This window comes from Protobothrops mucrosquamatus, unplaced genomic scaffold, assembly GCF_001527695.2.
Source record: "Protobothrops mucrosquamatus isolate PMUCROS unplaced genomic scaffold, P.Mucros_1.0 scaffold_174, whole genome shotgun sequence".
Lineage (NCBI taxonomy): Eukaryota > Metazoa > Chordata > Lepidosauria > Squamata > Viperidae > Protobothrops > Protobothrops mucrosquamatus.
This window is the reverse complement of record NW_015386250.1, coordinates 181,447-200,879: the sequence shown is the minus strand read 5'-3', so window position 1 is coordinate 200,879 and position 19,433 is coordinate 181,447. Positions and strand designations below refer to the sequence as shown.

The 19,433-nt window shown below is 39.1% G+C and overlaps 1 protein-coding gene across 1 annotated transcript in view; it reads left to right on the top strand.

The window, feature by feature from the left end:
* Window positions 1-17,590, top strand: part of ISM1 (isthmin 1) — a 32,115-nt gene extending 14,525 nt beyond the window's left edge. The window contains exons 2-6 of the mRNA XM_015822438.1: window positions 4,116-4,355; window positions 12,025-12,298; window positions 12,872-13,015; window positions 15,219-15,308; window positions 17,044-17,590. Of these exons, the coding sequence (XP_015677924.1) occupies window positions 4,116-4,355; window positions 12,025-12,298; window positions 12,872-13,015; window positions 15,219-15,308; window positions 17,044-17,561 (1,266 nt within the window). The 3' untranslated portion in view covers window positions 17,562-17,590. The remainder of the gene's footprint in view (window positions 1-4,115; window positions 4,356-12,024; window positions 12,299-12,871; window positions 13,016-15,218; window positions 15,309-17,043) is intronic.
* The last annotated feature ends 1,843 nt before the right edge of the window (window positions 17,591-19,433 follow it).

Sequence of the window (19,433 nt, the reverse complement as noted above, 5' to 3'; positions counted from 1 at the left end):
TTAACGTATTTTGAATTTGTAGCATGAACTGTAGCATTTGGTTTGATGCAAAGGCTAAAAAGATATTTTAAAAAGAGTTAAGAATTAAAAAGAGTTGAAAAGCTCTGAGCAGCAAGAGGAGAGACCACTGTATGAAAATCCTGCAACCATAGGAAATAGTGGTAAAATTATTTCTTGTTTCTTTCATTAGATTTATATCCAACTTTTGCACTAAACATGACAGTCAATGCAACCGACTGATAAATAAATAAATAAAATACAAAGAAAATTAAAACAAAACCAGAATGACATTGTACAATAACAAGCATAAAATCTAACCAGCAGAAGGGCTACTAATTCTGTCTCTCTAATTGCCTTCTAGTGTCATCTGGAGTTTTGCAACCCAACTATGTTACGCCTATGCAAATCAACAAAATGAATTGGCCTCAGTGTGTTTTTTTTATAAAGGGTTTGGAAGAGAGGGGAATGTATTTTCATGTTGTATATGATTATGATTATTACTATTACTGTACACTGAGAGCTTATGCACCGGAGACAAATTCCTTGTGTGTCCAAACACACTTGGCCAATAAAAGAATTCTATTCCATTCCACCTACCTACTTACCTACCTACCTACCTACCTACCTACCTACCTACCTACCTACCTACCTACCTATCTATCTATCTATCTATCTATCTATCTATCTATCTATCTATCTATCTATCTATCTATCTATCTATCTATCTATCTGCCTCTGCCTTTATCTCTACCTATCTAAACAACCATTTCATTCCAACACCATGATGGGTTGTTGTTTTCTCGTAATGTGACATTTGGGGACTAAACATGAAAAGTGGAACATTTTCTCTGGCTTAGATCTTAATTAGAGTTCTTGGAAACAAACTTTATTTTACTTCAGTTTGCTTCCAGGCTCAACTATGTCAAACTTTAAATGAAGAATACCACCAATGAGACTTCCTTGTCAGGCAAAGTATCTTTTGCTTAAATAGGTTGTTTGTCCCAGGATCTTCTGGTTTCCTTTTCTTTCTTTCTTTTTTGTAAATGTAGCTTTTTTCCTATTGCATACTTACGTTGTTTTTAACTTCTAAATGAATAGTGAATTCTTGTTTTTTGTGACCCGTATAAACAAAATGTTTTTTTTTACAAAATATTATTTGGCAGATGATAATTCCAGAAATAAATTTGGAACAAGATGTTGAAAATTTTAAGAGATAGGCAGGAAAAGTGAAAATGATTACAGAACATCTGTCTGCTGGAAACCTGAAACAGCTGTGTGAAATCTTTGAAATAGGCCACATGGATTTAAAGCAAATTGTTAACTTTCATGCCCGTCATTAAAAGCCCAACTGAAATCAACATGGGGAAGGACCTTCTAGATCTTCAAAAAAAACCCCAACCCTGCCTTCCTCATTAATTAAATTATAACTCTCATCCTTCTTAATCAGAGTAGCCAACGTGGATTATAGTGCTACATATCTGGAGAGCACCGGATTGGAAAAGACTGTTCTAGACAGTGACGATATACTTGAGCAGGACAGCAAAACTCATAGGGAACAAACTGCCACATTGCTACATGACCGATAATTGCAGGGCACAAAGGAATAGCTGGCCTGCCAATCAACTGTTGGGTGGCTAGCAATGCTGGCAGCAATAAAGCTGGCAATGTCAATAAGGCCTGGAGATGTGACAAACATTCAGTAGCATGTCTTCAGGGAGGAGGTGGCTGTGAAAAATGATCTAGCAGCAGATCCTTCCTGGGAGCAGCAACACATAGTCTGAGTTTTCAAAAAAACATCCGTAGGCTGCCTAAGGATGCTTGGTGGGTCACAAAGCAAGGGCAGGAAACTTTGTGACCTGTAGTTTCTATAGCTAATGGCCAGGAGTTCTAGTCCAAAATATATAAGAAGTTTAGAGATACTGTACGGTTGAGATTAAATTGTACTAGTACATGTGAGATCCAAGTTCAACCTTATTCAATCAAAAAGATCTTTGCAGATCTTGAGCCAGCCATCTTTTTATTAGACAACCCACTTTATCATGTCTTTCTATGGGTATCTAGGGGAAAGAACCTTGCCATTCTGAGACCTCTAGAAGTAAGCTAAGATGTAAACATACGAATACACACTTTTATTTGATAGTGAGCCAAAATTTATCACTATGACCATGTCTATCACACAACAGATATGTATGGATTTTTGTTCATTCCTGTTCATGTGCTGCTCTTTAGTGTAATTAGAAATATCTTTAACACATAACACAAACTTGTTACCCTTCTAGATTTAGGTCCATCTCTGTAATTCTACTGGTCTCCTGAGATTTCTGAGTATATTTAAAGTCCCAGCTTTTACCCAAACACAGAATTTAGAAGAGGGCAATTGTCCCCAAAATGGTGCTACTCCTTGGGGGCACTTTCTGGAGCATGGAAAGTGTTTTCTTGCCTGCTTTTCAGCTCCAAATTGTGGAGAAGGGGAACAATGCAACATGTTTATTAGAAATGATGGGACATTGCCTATTGTGATTGTTATGTTTGTGCCCATGAAACATAACTATTTTTTTTAAAAAAAGAATATTGACACAGAGTTTGAAGCTTCCAATTTTCTTGTTTCCTTTTCTGCACCCCATTATAGTTGTGTTCATCTCCAATGAGCAACCCATAGTTTCTTAGGCAAGCACTAAGGCTTTCAAAGCTTCTTAATAGCACCTGGCATTCTGTTCCCCTTTCTGCATCGGTCTCAATTTAACCTTCATAATTTCAAGAATGTAGCTCTCATATTAGATGGCAACTGAAAACATCTGGGCCCAGCTGTTAAAAACTCCAACTTTTACATCAGCAAACTAGCAAGCATCAAAATTCCCTTGCAGAATATCCATGACCCACTTTCTATTATTTCCTTGCCCTGCGAATGCAAAAGTCATATAGATGTATTGCCAATTTCTTTCTTGTACTGCTAGACATCAAGTGAGGAGACAGGATTGGGATATACTGAAGAGCAGCACAGACTATGTAGTATGGTACAAGAGGTATCTGCCGAGATTTCATCGAAATGATATGTGTGTTGTGATGCCTCAACAAGACTGCAAGTTTGGCACCTTACACATTTGTAAGCGACATAATAAATCAATTATAATAGGAAGGTTATTCCATCAATATCACAATGCACATTTTATTTCTCCTCTCCTGCCTCCTCCAGACCATGTATGTGATAGGGAAGCCTGTTGTACTGTTTGACATGTAGTTTGTAGTTTTATTTTTCCATCACTGCTAAAGTTTTAATGACCTCTATACTGTAGAGCAGGGGTGTCAAACTGCCGGCCTGTGGGCCGGATGCATCATGTGAAATCGCGCCCATCCCATTGCTGACAATGGCTAAAAAAGTCACGATACGTCGCGACACGTCACGTGATGTTGCGAGTTTGACACCGCTGCTGTAGAGGATAGAAGACTGAAGCGTATAAAACTGAAACATGTAGTACCTTTGAATATATACTGTAAATGTTATGGACTTGTTTTCTTGATTGTAGGCATGCCATTGCAAAGGCCATGAGCTTGGTTCTTTTCTGCATGTGTCTTTTCATTTCACCAGCACAAAGGTTTTGATAGCTTTAATATAAGCCGCTCTGGAAGATGGATCCACTGGTGCCCTTCTTCTTTGAATGAAGGATTCTTTGGTGTTCAGAAAGATCTTTTCCAACTTAACACCAGAATTTTGTATCCTAAAAGAGCTGAAATCCATATGAAGTGTCTTATTCAAGGTCACAAAGCATTCCATAAGGCATGAGATCTTTCATTGTACAACATCTCACAGATTTTTTTTTGCAGAAATGTACATAAAGCATTACTTCCAGAATCAGTAGGGTGTGTAGCAAGCCACGATGAGTTCCAGATAATGACTTAGATGTCATGATGTCATACAAATGGTGCAGTGATCTTTCATATTGTGTCATTTGTGTTATAAACTATCACACAGAAGTTGTCATTTCCCCTTTTGCCTTCCTCTACCCACAGATGTCCACAACAGAGTTACTTCTGCTAAACCTTGCTGTATCCAGCCTAATATCTTTCTTGGATCTACAAAAATTGAATTTCTTTCCTTTTTTTCTTTGTCCTCCTAGGAAATCCTTCACACAGAGAGCCTTTCATCTCTTGAAAGCAGCTTCACATTAGACCCAGAAGATCGACAGAATTATCCTGGTCACCAGGCAGCACATCGGTCATTGGCCAAGCAGCGATTCAGGCAGCAGAACGGACATACATCCTTGCAAAAAGATGGGCCCAGATCTTTCCTTTTCGATCTTCCAAATTTTCCCGACTTCTCAAAAGCAGATATCAATGGGCAAAACCCTAACATCCAGGTAAAGGTCTTCTGTTTTATTCTTTAAATTTTATTTTAAAGTGATCATGGACTTAATGTGTACCTTTTTTTAAAAAGCACTTTCAAATACAGGAACAAAGGGGGGAAAGCAAGATAATAATTGGACATTTCATATTACAAAGGAAATAAATAATATTGCATGAATCCTATTAAATATTTGGGCTCTATGTGAAAAAATATGACAATAGCAGGTGCAAGAAAAGGGTGCTTTGTTAAATTCCTGTATTTTTGCTCTAGGGTTAAATTTTTGTGGTGTAGTTGAAATCATTATTGAATTAAATAATGCATCTTATTGAAATCTCATTATTAGCTGTGGTGTAATATCAGATGTTCCATAGCCTTAGCTTGTAATGTGAACAGCAGAAAAGGAAACTGGAAATTAATGTTGGAGTGGTTAACTTTGCCTTGGATGATTTTTTTTAACACTAAAGAAATCTCACCACAGCATCTATATGATAAAATGTATGCAGTTAAAGGCATAGTTTTAATTTAAATTTAAATAGATTAACTTCCCCTGAGGAGTTTTGAACCACAGCTAAATCAGAATAAACCTCAAATCTTTTAGACCAACATTACTTTGGAAACCAACTTTGTATCTTTAGATAGGTTTATAGTAGCCAGCACGGGTTTGTTAAAAACAGATCATGCCAAACCAATCTTATTTCATTCTTTGATAAAGTAACTAAACTAATAGACCAGCGAAATCTGTGGAAGTAGTATACTTAGATTTTAGTAAGGCATTTGATGAAGTAGACCACAACCTACTCCTTGGTAAGTTAGAAAAAGGTGGAATAGACAACATTACCACCAGATGGATCTGTAGCAGGCTGGCGAACCATACTCAACAAGTAGTCTTCAACGGCATTACATTCACATGGAAAGAAGTAAGCAGTGGGATACCACAAGGTTCTGTCTTAGGCCCAGTACTCTTCAACATCTTCATCAATGACTTAGATGAGGGAATTGAAGGGGAACTCATCAAATTTGCAGATGACACCAAGCTGGCAGGAGTAGCCAACACCCTAGAAGACAAACTCAGGATCCAAAAAGATCTTGACAAACTTGAACAATGGGTCCTATCCAACAAAATGAGTTTCAATGTGGAGAAAAGTTTTACATTTAGGCAGGAAAAATCAAAGGTACAAGTACAGATTGGGCGAGACCTGGCTTAAAAACCGTAACTGCGAGAGGGACCTTGGCTTCCTAGTGGACGATCACTTGACTATGAGCCAGCAATGTGCAGCAGCAGCCAAAAAAGCTAATACAATCCTGGGTTGTATAAACAGAGGCATAGAATCAAGATCATGTGAAGTATTAATATTGCTTTATAAAACCCTAGTAAGACAACACCTGGAATACTGCAGCCAATTTTGTCACCATATCTCAAAAAAGATGTTGAGAGTTTGGAAAAAAAAATCAGAGAAGAGCAACTAAGATGATTAAAGACCTGGAGACTAAAACATACGAAGAACACTGCAGGTCTTGGGTTTGGCTAGTCTAAAGAAAAAGAAATAGGGGAGACATGAAAGCACTATTCCAGTATTTGAGGGGCTGCCACCAAGAAGAGGGGGTCAAATTATTCTCCAAAGCACCAGAGGGCAGGACAAGAAACAATGGTTGCAAACTGACCAAAGAGAGAAGCAACCTGGAATTAAAGAGAAACTTCCTGACAGTGAGGACAATTAACCAGTGGAACAGCTTGCCTCCAGAAATCGTGGGCGCTCCATCACTGGAGATTTATAAGAGGCTAGACAGTCACTTGTCTGAGATGGTATAGGTTCTCCTGCTTGAGCAGGGGGCTGGACTAGAAGACCGCCAAGGTCCCTTCCTGCTCTATTCTATTCTAAATCATAACTGGATTGGAAAAAATGTGATAACCATTAATTGACAGCAAACAGAGATTTTTGTATCCTTTGCTGCTGTCTCATGGTCATCTGAATTTTTGTAGGCCATATTAGGGACCTTAAATTTAGAGTCACCATTAGATCTCAAGCAACTTCTTCTGGGATTATCTTAGAATATTTCCAATATTCTAAAATAGAATGTTTGCCTGTGAATAGAACTGAATACTGTATATCTATGTAATGTTCTATATGACAGTCCAACACATTTATTCAAGTAGATACATGTAAAGTAGTCAATTTCTTCCTATTTCGTCTCCTCTTTATCTGTTTAGGCTTAATATAAATATTTATTTAAACCTGCCTTGCCCATTGGCCATTCCAGCTGGGAATTCGGGAAGCTGTCACACTCTAAACACATCTGGAGATCGAGGAAGGGCAGCTTCAACATTTGTGCTTTAAAATAGCCACCATCCACTGCTGAGAAAGACTTTCTAGGATTGCATTAACCTACTGCCAGTGGAAATGAGCACAGTGCTTATCTGTTTGCTGATCGTTTGCCTGCATCTGTTTCAGTAACAAAATATTGTATTCAGCTCCTCAGAATCATTTGAAAGAGTAACCCAAGCAGCTGTTACTTTTGTGCTACAGCTGCTTTTTTAATTTGATTGCCAAATCAGCAGCCAAATGCACGGCTGCACCCAAGTAAAGGGATTCCCAGGAAGCTCTTGAAAACGAGGTACTTTTAAAGATATTTCCTTGAGGAGCATTGATTCCCCCCCCTCCTCTGAGCTCTTTTGTTAATGGGCATTGATTTGACACATGCCAACTCATGCAGTCAGGCTGGCATAGCAGGGCTATTCACCGGGCAACAGTTTCACTTTCTTCTCCTTCGAAAGAAAGTGAAGTCATGTGTAAGCAAAAGGACTTGGCTGCCAAGTTATTTTATTTTTTTTGTGTGATGTATGTTTTTGCTTTTCAAGCCTCTTTAAATTGCGAGTGAGTACTAGAAGGCCCTGAAATTAGGTTCGATATTTCATTTCTTGACTTGAATGTTCCCTTTCTTCCAGTTTTTCAGTAACTATTTCCCATGCTTTCATAGAGGGAGCCCTAATAACCATTTGCCATAAAACCAAATATGCCCTGGTACACCTCGAAGGCCAACCAAATCACAGTACGAGGTAGGATTTCATGAATTAAAGTCCCCTTCTTCAATTATGCTTGAGGTGTTCCCTCTCCAGGCAGAGATACATCTCACTGTATGGTATAATTTCTCCATCAAATGTCTGTGCATGTTTAAATATACTGTAAATTTCTTTAGTCCATGTGAAAACATGCATAGACGTGCACAGTAGTGCACTGAAATACAGCTGAACTGAAAAATGTATAGGGTATTATTGGAAATTAGGAAGGTAATATTAATACAAACAATGGTACATCAGTGTATTTGAGGAATTTTTCCCAATCTGATGCCTTCTGGATTGGTAGGTCTGCGTTTCCCAAATTTTGAATCAGACTGGGGAAGAATCACTTCTAGTACTGATAATGTTGGAGTAAATGGATCAGTGGTTTGATTGTACTGAGAAAATTCTGTGGATGATATAAGTAGCTTTTATTTATTTATTTATTTGTTTATTTATTTAACGTGTGCTGTCCGATAAAATTCTATGGATGATATAAGTAGATTTATTTATTTATTTATTTATTTATTTATTTATTTAAACTTGTGTGCTGTCCATCTTGCCAGAGGCAACTCTAAGTAGTATGCAGACATTCAATTAAAATTCACTATAAAACATTAAAACAATAAATAAGGATCATAAGTTTAATATTCAATTAAAATAGAACTCACAAACGATGGCAACTATACATGTCCCAGGATCTAATCTCAAGCTGGAGAGAAGTTCCCTGAAGATGGACTCCAGTGGACTTTTAATGAAGATGGCCAACTAAACGACCACGTCCAGGGAAAGATCCCTGAAGGGCTTTTCCTTGGCTGTCACTTTTTCAACTTACCAACAGAAGGAACTGGCATTCCTTTAGTTTACATAACTCTCCTGGGTTAGGGAGAGTTCTAGAATCATCCACAAGATCCTCCACACAGCAACGGTTTGCATGTAGCTTCAGGGGCCGTGCGTTGAAGCACCCTGTGTGCCAACAGCTGGAGGGGCGGGGCTGCAATCAGTTTGTTGTTGAAGAAGCAGCCCCATTTGCGTGTGTGCGCATGCATGCATAAAGGTGCCTGTCCCTCCCTTGCCCTTCAGGCCGCCAACCCAGAAAGGTTGGCCAGCCTTGATGTAGAGGAGTCAATTGCAACTTTGGAATATAAACCTGATACCAATCATTATTATGATGGTTTAAATATAAATCTCCCAACACGATTGAAAGAAGAGTTCCAAGAAAATCTGCAACTTTCAAATAGACTTTTTCTTCATGGACACTAACAACGTTGAGAAATCCTTGAGAAAAAGAGAAATTGGTAACTACATGATAAACATTCCAGAGAAGAAAAAGACTTTATTTCATGAAGATAAACTAAAAGGAGGACTTAAACATAATGAGTCAATTGGCATTAGGATGGATTTTTATCGGTCTGATATTTGTAATTGAAAAAAAGTTTTAATGTAAAGTGGGTCTGAAAATGCATCTTTTCCCCTTTATATATAATGCTTAGGTAATTCTTAAAAGCTTGTAAAATATTACTGAAAATGTATTTGAAAGTATCTATGTAAAGAGAAAGTTAAAGAAAAAGATATATTAGCTTAACGAAAAGTTTAGAGTTTTAAAAATGATGTATAGAAGAAAAAAATCATTTTATGAGGATAACTTGGAGGGAATGATTTAAATTTAATGAGTTAATTGAGGTGAGTTGGAACTTTATTAGTCTAACTGAAAGTAAACTTTAAGGTATGTATGTTAAGAGCGAGTTTAAAAAATGTATTATAACTTTTTAATTTTAGAAATGTTTTTAAAGAAAGGTTTAGTGATTTAAAATAGATGGGGAAAATATTTTTTTTCCCTTTAAGTTTAAACAATCTGAACTAATACAGTGAATTTTGTTAGTATAAGTGGTGATAGTTTATAAACATTATTAAATGCAAATAAAAATATATATTTCCACAGCAAGGAAGAAAAAGCAGGAATGGTTAAACTGATTGCTTTATTCAAAGAGGAGAATATATTTAATTACATATTTTTTATTTGGAAGTCATTTCTGGATTTTGTGCTTGTGCTGAAAAATAATGAAACGTTGACTTTGGTTTTGCCGATTAGATACATTTGTTGTTATAAGAATGGCTAGTTATATACTAACGTGTACAAGCAAAAAGCTGAGGCTGTAATGTTACCTTCTACTGTGCTAAAAAGAATTGGAAGTCAATACTTTTCTTTCTTTTTTCCCTTGTACCACATGTTTTCTTTCCCTCTCTTTTTTTCCTTTCCCTAATTTTCTATTTGTGTTTTCCTTTATATTTTATACTTGGATAAAATATATAAACAATATAAGTTGGAATAAGATGGGCTCCAACGCTAGCTCAAAAGCTCGGAAGACAAAACCTCGGATCCTGTTGATCTACCCAGTTTGGACCCTAAAACAAAATTCATCAGGATGGAGAGGGTAGGAGCAAACTGAGCACAGGGAGGAAGTGGGTTGTCCTCTACTCCAGGGTTCCCCAACCTTCGGTCCGTGGACCGGCACTGGGCCACAGCATGCCAGAAACCGTGCAAACAAGCAAAGCCCCATCTGCGGGATGCAAGCAGTACATTAAACCACCTCCAGTCCACAGAAAAACCTCTCTGCACGGAACCGGTCCCTGGTGCCCAAAAGGTTGGGGACCTCTGCTCTACCCCATTAGCCACCTCCAAAGATCCACACCCCCATTGGGGCCCCAGGCTAGTTGGCACTGTCATGTCTTCCAGGCCTATCATCTTGGGAGGGCATGATGCTCCAGAGGGCAGGAGCTATAGCAGAAAAGGCTCTTCTTCTGGACATGACCAAAGCTTTGGCAGGACCATGAAGCAAAGCCTCCGGGATATCCCCCAGTTCCTTCTGGAACTCATTCGAGTTCATCAGTCACTGTGGACAGACTGCACAAATGGGTATGGCCTCCCTATGGGATACGATGGCATGATCTGACCATGACCGGGGGGATATCGATAGTTCCCCCTACCAAATCACACTGCCATTGCTCCAACAAGATCATATCTGGTGTGTGTCCCAAATTGGAGCCAAGATGAGAGGTCCATGGCCTCCATGGTGGCCAAGAACTTTTGGGTCACTTTTGAAGTCAAACCCAGGGATGGCAGGTTGAAGTCTCCCAAAACCATAAGTCTGGGAAACTCCACTGCCAGCCCTGAGATGGTCTCCAGCAGATCAGGCAAAGAGGTTGCCACACACAGGGAGGCTGATACAGTAGAAACAATCCCAACTGATCCCATAAGCCCAGCTTCAGAAATAATGTCTCACAAGCAGAAAGTTGGAAATCAAGGCCTCTAAAGGCCAAGACAGATTTTCGGATGACCACGGCCACTCCACCTTCTCTGCCCTGGGCTCTCAGCTGGTATAAAAACCTAACCAAGCTGGGCACATGTCTGTGAGGGACCCTTCCCCCTTCTGGAGTCTGCCAGGTCTCAGTCATGCATGCCAGGTTGGCTCGCTCCTCATCAATAAGGTCTTAGATAAGTGCAGCCTTATTATAGACCGACCTGGCATTTACTGGCAGTAGCCAAACTTCCAGTCCTCCAAGGATGTACTATCTAAAGATGGGAGTTTGCTTAGGTGGACAGAACACGACACCAATGCTACACATCAGAGGTGTCTTCCCCTGTTAACAGCCTGCCCTCTGGCTCCCGTAACGCCCCAGTACCTATCAACAATGTCATCACTGAGGCTGGAATCACACTCAGAATATTTTAGGGAGCTAATATAATACAGTATTTCAATATAATTTGTCAAATATTCCAAGGCAGCAGTTTCATTCATAATAATATGTGTAAATATACAATACTAAATAGTCCATTGATAAATAATACTGGGACCTTACAGCAGAAATTTAAAAAAAAGTAAGCTAAATAATTGTAAAAACAATATATCTTATTCAGAGCTACCTTGTGGTCCAATAACATCTCAATTTTAATAAGTTTATAAACTACTGGCCTATGGGAAAAGAATGTTAATCATGCACGTATTTCCTATTTTCTTTGACTTTCCATTGAATCCAGTCTTCCATTTGTTCATCTCTCCTCTTGGCTGCCTTGTACATGTCCTTGTTCTGTGCCTTCCTCTCTCTAATGTTCACTCTGCCATGCTTCTACTTTGTAAAATGTGGGAATCTTTGAACACACCTACCTTTATTACAGGAGTTCCCAACTGGGGGTGTAAGATGATATTCCAGGGGGTGTGAAAACTTGGGTTTTCAAAATTATAGTGTATATGCATAATTCGTTACCGTTATTTCGAACTTTTGTAAGGGGTGCGAGAATATATCAGAAGCGTTCCATGAGTGCAGGGTATAAAAAAGGTTGGGAGCTGCTGCTTTATGGTTTTAAGAAAGCTAAAATAACTGACAAATTGCAAAGAGGTATTGGTAAAAAATATAAAACTCTTTCTTGTTATGCAACCACAGACATAATTATTAATTTGTTCCAGGTCATAGGATCTGTAACCTTTTTTTTAAAACCAATGTATTCTTTACCAGGTTGTGGCTGTTTTTTAGGCTTTATAAGATTTATTAGTATGTTAAGAGTTTTTCTGATCTGAAGGAAGGCAGCCTTTGAGGCCTGAATGCCATTTCTTCTTGAATTCTCCAGGTGACCATAGAAGTTGTTGATGGGACAGAGTCTGAATCGGAGAAAGGTCTTCAAAGAGAAAGCAGCAAAACCAGTTGGCCTGTTCCATCACCAAACTGGAGAAACTGGTGGCAAAGATCCGCACCTTCCATCACTCGCATGAGTAGTGGAGACCAGGATTACAAATACGATAGCACGACTGAAGACAGCAACTTCCTAAATCCCTTGAGTGACGGCTGGGATAGGCATCCATCAAGTCATCGGATGTTTGAATCAAAGGAGCAGCCAGAATATGGTGAGTGAACAAAAACCTCACTGGCAAATGTGTGTACAAAACAGGTGTCCACAACAAGGGTGGAATGTTTGTGCACTCTGATCATGAACTGAAGGGGAAGGAACAATCAGGTAGAAATCAGACTCAACAGAAAGGCAAATAGATGGGGTGATTCTATTCACTAACGTCAAGGCTCTTGTACTAACAATGAACTTGTTTAGAAGCAGTGGAACTTTACAGAGTCAAAATGGCACCACCCAGGCAGAAGAAGGATGTGTTAAGCAGGGTTGATGAAATTTCTCCAGAAGGAGAAAGATGGGACCATGCTCAAAAACAAAACAAATTAAACTCATGGATTATTAGAAAGGGTTGAAAAACAATACAAAGTGGATAGAAAGGGGCATGGCTGACTGGAATACATTTAGTAGAAATCTGTGTTGCAACATTTTGCTGCAGGGCTGACTACAACATAGATAAACCTCCAGCCAGCATGCAGATGATGGCAGCACAGATTGTGTCTACTTTCAACAGCTTTCAGACTTTCGTGGTAGTGGTATTTTCTGTTTTCCCAATTTTGTGTTTCTTCCTTTTCAGATTACATAGAGGGAGAAGGAGACTGGAGTCTGTGGTCAGTTTGTAGTACAACTTGTGGAAGTGGCAACCAGAAACGCACTAGGACCTGTGGATATGCTTGCACAGCCACTGAATCGAGGACATGTGACCGACCAAACTGCCCAGGTAGGAAATAGAAATTGCTCCTAGCCATGAGCCATGGACATGGACACCTCTCTCTCTCTCTCTCTCTTTCCCTCCCTCCCTCCCTCTCTCTCTCTCTCTCTCTGTATGTGTGTGTAGATATAGACCAAATCATTTATAGTACAAGCAGGAGCTGGAATTATTACCTTGCTTGCATCTTTGTAAATCACAGAATGACATAAATTGTTTCCCTGCCTCAAAAGGCTCCTCAATCACACTTTTTATTTAAGTATATTCTGTTTTTCAGTATGATCTACAGACAGTTGGTAGGGAGAAAGTGCATTTCTTGCAAAAGGCACTAGATGGAGTAGTACTGGGATTAAGAATCTCATGCCTCTTCTAATTGTTCCTCCCCCCCCCATTATTGAGCTTTTATTAATAGTAAGCTAATATAAAATCTTGAAACTTGTGTAGTTAAATCAGATTTCAGAGCACTATGAAAAGTTATACTCTGCAGTGTTTTCAAGGAAGAGTGGCTGACATCACGAAAGCACATGCCTCCTTTATACTGTCTTAGGCTCCTAACTCTGAAATAAGCACTCTGGTAACCATTGATGTGTTCAGCCACTGGAGTGCTCCTTTTCTAATACTTTCCCCTCAAGCATCTATCATACAGCTTGAAATGCAATTAGAGAACCTCCTCTGTGACTCAGACTGTAACACTTGCTGTACTGAACAATAGCTTCCCAGAAAGTAGCACACACTCATCTAACAATAGTAATCTTTCAGCAGTTCACAAAGGAGAATGCTGCTTACTTATTAAGAGCAGGATGGGCCAGCTTTTGAAGGTAGGGTGGGGATTCCAGCTGTGGTAGGTTTGCTGACTTGCTTCTCTTTCCACCAAGGGAGCAGGACTTCCCCCCACTCCATACTTACCTGCAAACCAAATGCAAATTTTCAGAGGGCCCCTTTAAGCACCATTCAAACTTCTGAAATGTCCAAGGTCAGGAATGGGGAACCTTGGCTCTTTTATGAATTGTGGACTTCATGGCTGGCTCAGGAATTCTGGGAGCTGAAGTCCACAAGTCATAAAAGAGCCAAGGTTCCCCACCCCTGTCCTAAGTAAACATAGCTGTGCCTATTTTATGATTTAATGCAAGCAGTAGAGTTAATGGTGAATTCTCCTCTCTTGTTGGGCAGAAAGTACGATATTCACACATTTCTGTATGTGAAAAAAGCAGGTTGCCGAAATTACTTATAATTTGGCTGTCCTAAAACGCTTCAAATAATAGGCTTGTATGAGGCAAACTCAGGAAGGAAAATGAGAATGATACATTGAAATGATAAGAAATCATTTTTCTGTTTCTTCAAATTTCTCAATGCAGTGTGAAGAGTCTAAACTGCAGAATATTGAGTAGGGACAGGATTTGACTACCTTAAAAGTTACATACTTCTCGGGAGTACTGGGACTTTAAACCCTGTTTCTTGGGGATGGGATCTGAGTGAACCCAGGGTTCATGGCCTCCATGTTAACCAGGGGCCTGTCCCAGAAGTCTCAAGCCATGGATCCTCCATGCGTGTGGATCCCAAGGTGGCCTCCTCCACCGCCATCTCTATTTGTACATCCTTGGGAGGAGGCCTCTCATACAACAGTGGCTTCTTTAAAGCTGAAGATGAATATCCCCAATATATTCCCTGCCAAACATCTCAGTCACATTGTTTTAATAAGCCGTAACATCAAGAGCACATCCTGTTTTTAAATAATGATCTGCTAATAATGTAGTTGGAATGCATAGCCTTCATCTGCTAGCACTTCAAGCATGCAATAATGAAAAGCTTTACTGCTTTACTACTTTGTAGTTTTTGCCTTTATCCAAATTGTTGTAATCTTCAACGATGCCTGAAAATACGGACTTCAAAATACCAAAGAGAAAAAAAAGTGTTTCAAAACCCTGAACACATTTCAAGACAGTTCTGAATATCAGAGTACACAAACACTGAGTTTATAACTGATTTATTGTGCTCTGGCAAGCAATCATTGTTCATGAGTTTATTACACATGTCTGATTTTTAATGTGCTGGCTTTCTCTTGACTTTGCTTTACCCTTCCCAGGGGCTGTAAATAATGTTAAATAAATAAATTTTGGAAAATAAATGCATGCGGTGCATTTGCTCTTGCTCTCCAAGTACAGTGGGACTATTGAAACAACTCTTGTGCTTTCCTTCTTTCAAATAATGTGTATAGGACTGGAGGATACATTCAGAACAGCTGCCACAGAAGTGAGCTTGCTTGCAGGAAGTGAAGAATTCAATGCCACAAAGCTCTTTGAAGTTGGTAAGTAGATAATAGCAAAAAGGGTGGGGTTTCCTCCCCCCCTTAAACTTATTCTAGGTGACATAGGTAGGCCCAAGTTCACTCCCTTAGGAATCTATTGACAGTCATAATCTACACCACCGCATACTGGCTGAGGGGGACAGTTGTGTTTGAAAGCATCTGGGGAGTGCTACATTTAAGACAGCTACCTCAGATTATATGTTAAGATTCAGTTGTATATGCCAACAGGAAGTGGCTCTATATACAAAGAGTCCCTAGTACGAAGTGCGTTCTGAAATTTCTCCCTGCCAACATTTTCTGGCTTTTGAATGGAACCTCCATCAACCTTTTCCAGGAGATCTGTGATTTCCAATGCGAAATTCTAACAAAAGTGACTATTTCCAGCTGTATCGTGGACATTCCAAGTTAAATAACAACATCAAGACAAAAGGCAAGAACTGAATAGTACAGCTGAATATAATAAGTTCAGGAAGTCTTCATGAACAATAAATAGCTTTATAAGATCTATCCACAGTGGTTAGGACATCATTAAGTCAAAGGATTGCTTAGGAATGCAAACAAAAGCCAAGGATTTCCCTGAAACTTGCAAAATATTTGAACTTTAGAGACATATTCACCACCTCATCACTCATGACCATTCCACTATGGCACATCCTGACTTGGCCAGATTTCTTGCTATCTTACCAAATATTATAAGAGGAATGCAAGCCATTTCTGACTTCAGTTATAAGAAGCTATTTTAATATCATCAGCTAAAAGAAAATAATAATACTATTAGTAGTATAATAATAATGATAGATCTTAATGCAACTTCTTTTTAAAAAGGAGTATATTATAGACAAAACAAATTCAACTTTTACTTTGCACATTAATAAGAAAGCACATGAAACTTTATGTGCTAGTGTCTCTGCATTACAGTATTCCTGCTTCAATTCCAGAACTCAGGAATATGTTGTTTTTTAAATAACAACTTATCTTCTAGTGATACTACAGCAACAACAAAAACTTGAGAATATATGCATTCAAGGGGAAAGGATAGCAAACGTGCACATTGTCACTGACATTGATTCTAAGAAATTTGCTTTGAGGCTCAGGAATGTGTCCTTTGAAAATAATATTGAAAGCATCTGGATTTATATATTAGTTTATTAATTACTTTTAAATATTTTAAATAGCCTTTTGGAGCCAAGTCCTTACAAAGCGTCTAATCAATCAATCAATTAATCAATCAATAGAATTATTTTTGCAATAAAGAATACTTTTATTAAATAATTTAATTCAGCTTATGACTTTTTAAAAACACTGAAATAGTTAAAGATCAATCAATTAATAAAAAAACCAGCCATGACTTTTGGCTAAAAGCATTGTTTTATGCTGATTTAAAGCCTGTACTAAAGGGATAAACATACAGCCCTTGTGAAGAAATTGAGCAAAATATTACTACTAAAAAGTGAAGCAACTCTTTGTTAAAATGTGACAATGCTACTCATAGTAAAAACCTGCCTTTTGACACTTGAAAGATAACAGTGTGACAACGAAGGAAAACCTGTGGTCTTCCAGATGTTGTTACATAACCATAGCATCTCCAGTCACATCCACTGGGAAAGGTACTGGGAGTTGTAGTTTAGCAACATCTAGAGGGTCACAGATTCCAAACCAATCAATAAATCATACCACTTATGATTTTAATAGAGTTTGATTCCCCCCCCCTTGTGCCCTCCTTTCTCTTCTTCAGATACGGATAGCTGTGAAAGGTGGATGAGTTGCAAAAGTGAATTCTTAAAGAAGTACATGCACAAAGTAGTCAACGATCTTCCCGCTTGTCCTTGCACCTACCCAACCGAAGTAGCTTATAGCACAGCAGAGATCTACGATCGTCTGAAAAGGAAGAACTTCCGCTGGAAAGATGCAAGTGGGCCAAAAGAAAAACTGGAGATCTATAAGCCCAGCGCCCGCTACTGCATCCGGTCCATGCTGTCCTTGCAAAGCACCACCTTGGCAGCACAGCATTGCTGCTATGACGACAGCATGCAACTGATTACCCGAGGGAAAGGGGCTGGCACTCCCAACCTGATCAGCATCGAGTTCTCTGCAGAACTTCATTACAAGGTGGATGTTTTGCCCTGGATCATTTGCAAAGGGGACTGGAGTAGGTACAATGAAGCCCGGCCACCTAACAATGGTCAGAAATGTACAGAAAATCCTTTGGAGGAGGACTATTACAAACAATTTCAGGAAGCAAGAGAGTACTGAAAACGGGTGTGGGAGGAGCTTTGAAAATTTTTAAAAAAAGAAAAGATGGGTGGTGGCGACCAGGACACTCCAGTGAATGAACCTTTGAAAATGGGATTCACCTCCCCAACACTCACTGTACATAGTTGTACAAAATATACAATTTTTCTAAAGTATTTTATTTATGTTTACATATAGATATGGCATAGAGTCCCCCTCACCTTTGTGCCCAGACATGAAATTGTCTCAACAGACATTTATACAGTGATACACATTCTGCTTCCATTAAGATGAGCTTACGCTCATGTACTCCCACAGAGACTACATTACCTGTAGTTAGAGGTGAGTATCATTGGATTTCACATGAAAAGAAAATTGCTTCTCAATGCTACAGCCATTCAGGAAACATTTGCTACCGTATTAGAAAGATCTAGATATATTGAAATTGTAGGTACCTCTTAGTATTGAAATGTGGTCTAGGAGTGCATTTTGAGGATAACATTTTGGCTCACTAAGAAAATAGTGACCAGATCCATTGCAGATGTGATGCAAGTTAACTTCAAATCAGAGTGTGCTTGAGATTAGCAGGACCAAATCGGAAAGGAATAGCTGTTATTGCTGCAGGTATTATTATTTTTATTGTGCCTATCTATTGGAAGCACCGGAAGGAAGACTTGTTTATAAAGCTGTGTACTTTTTCTAGTGATTGTAAAGAGGCAGGATGAGGACAGAAAACATTGCGGATCCTTTGTATTCTCAGCCCCTACTAGCCTGCTGCCACACATCCTTATTAGCCTTTTCCTGTGTGGTTTTCTGATATCAGAAACAGCAGAGAGGTTGGTGGTGTGATGAAAATGAGGATCCAGTGTCAAACTACCCACTCTAACATGACAATTCTGTCTCTAAACCTGGAGCCAAAGGAAAAAAAAAAAACCTCCCCACTCTGCTCAGTCCAGTTCGAACGACTGTAGTTTTTTTCATTAATAAACCCCTACAGTATATACCTCTGACACAGGGCTCCCTTATTTTGCAAAAAGCATACGCGTGCCTTCCAGATAGGATTGCTAAGTCAAAGCTAAGGGAGTAGCAGAAATAAAACCTGAGTGCATAAATTATTTAATACAAATGTGTTCATTAAATGCTCTCTTTATAGATAGATATGGATAAATAAACACAAAAGCTAATACAATCCTGGGTTGTATAAACAGAGGCATAGAATCAAGATCACGCAAAGCAGTGCTTTTTTTCTTAAAAAAAAAAAAAAAAAAAAAGGTGCCGGAACTCACATACGTCATACAACCCACCTTGCCTACCCTACAAGGTTCCATCCAAAAAAGGTGCCGGAACTCCGTTCTGGGCGTTCTATGAGAAAAAAAGCCCTGACGCAAAGTATTAGTACCGCTTTATACAACGGTAGTGATATCACACCTGGAATACTGCAACCAATTTTGGTCACCACACTGCAAAAAAGATGTTGAGACCTTGGAAAAAGTTCAGAGAAGAGCAACTAAGATGATCAAAGGCCTGGAGACTAAAACATATGAAGAACGGCTGCAGGAGCTGGGTTTGGCTAGTCTAAAGAAAAGACGAAATAAGGGAGACATGATAGCAGTATTCCAGTATTTGAGGGGCTGCCACAAAGAAAAGGGGGTCGAATTATTCTACAAAGCACCAGAGAGAAGGACAAGAAACAATGGTTGGAAACTGATCAAAGAGAGAAGCAACCTGGAATTAAGGAGAAACTTCCTAACAGTGAGGACAATTAACCAGTGGAACAGCTTGCCTTCAGAAATCGTGGGCGCGCCATCACTGGAGGTTTTTAAGAAGAGACTGGACAGTCACTTGTCTGAAATAGTATAGGATCTCCTGCTTGAGCAGGAGTCTGACTAGAAG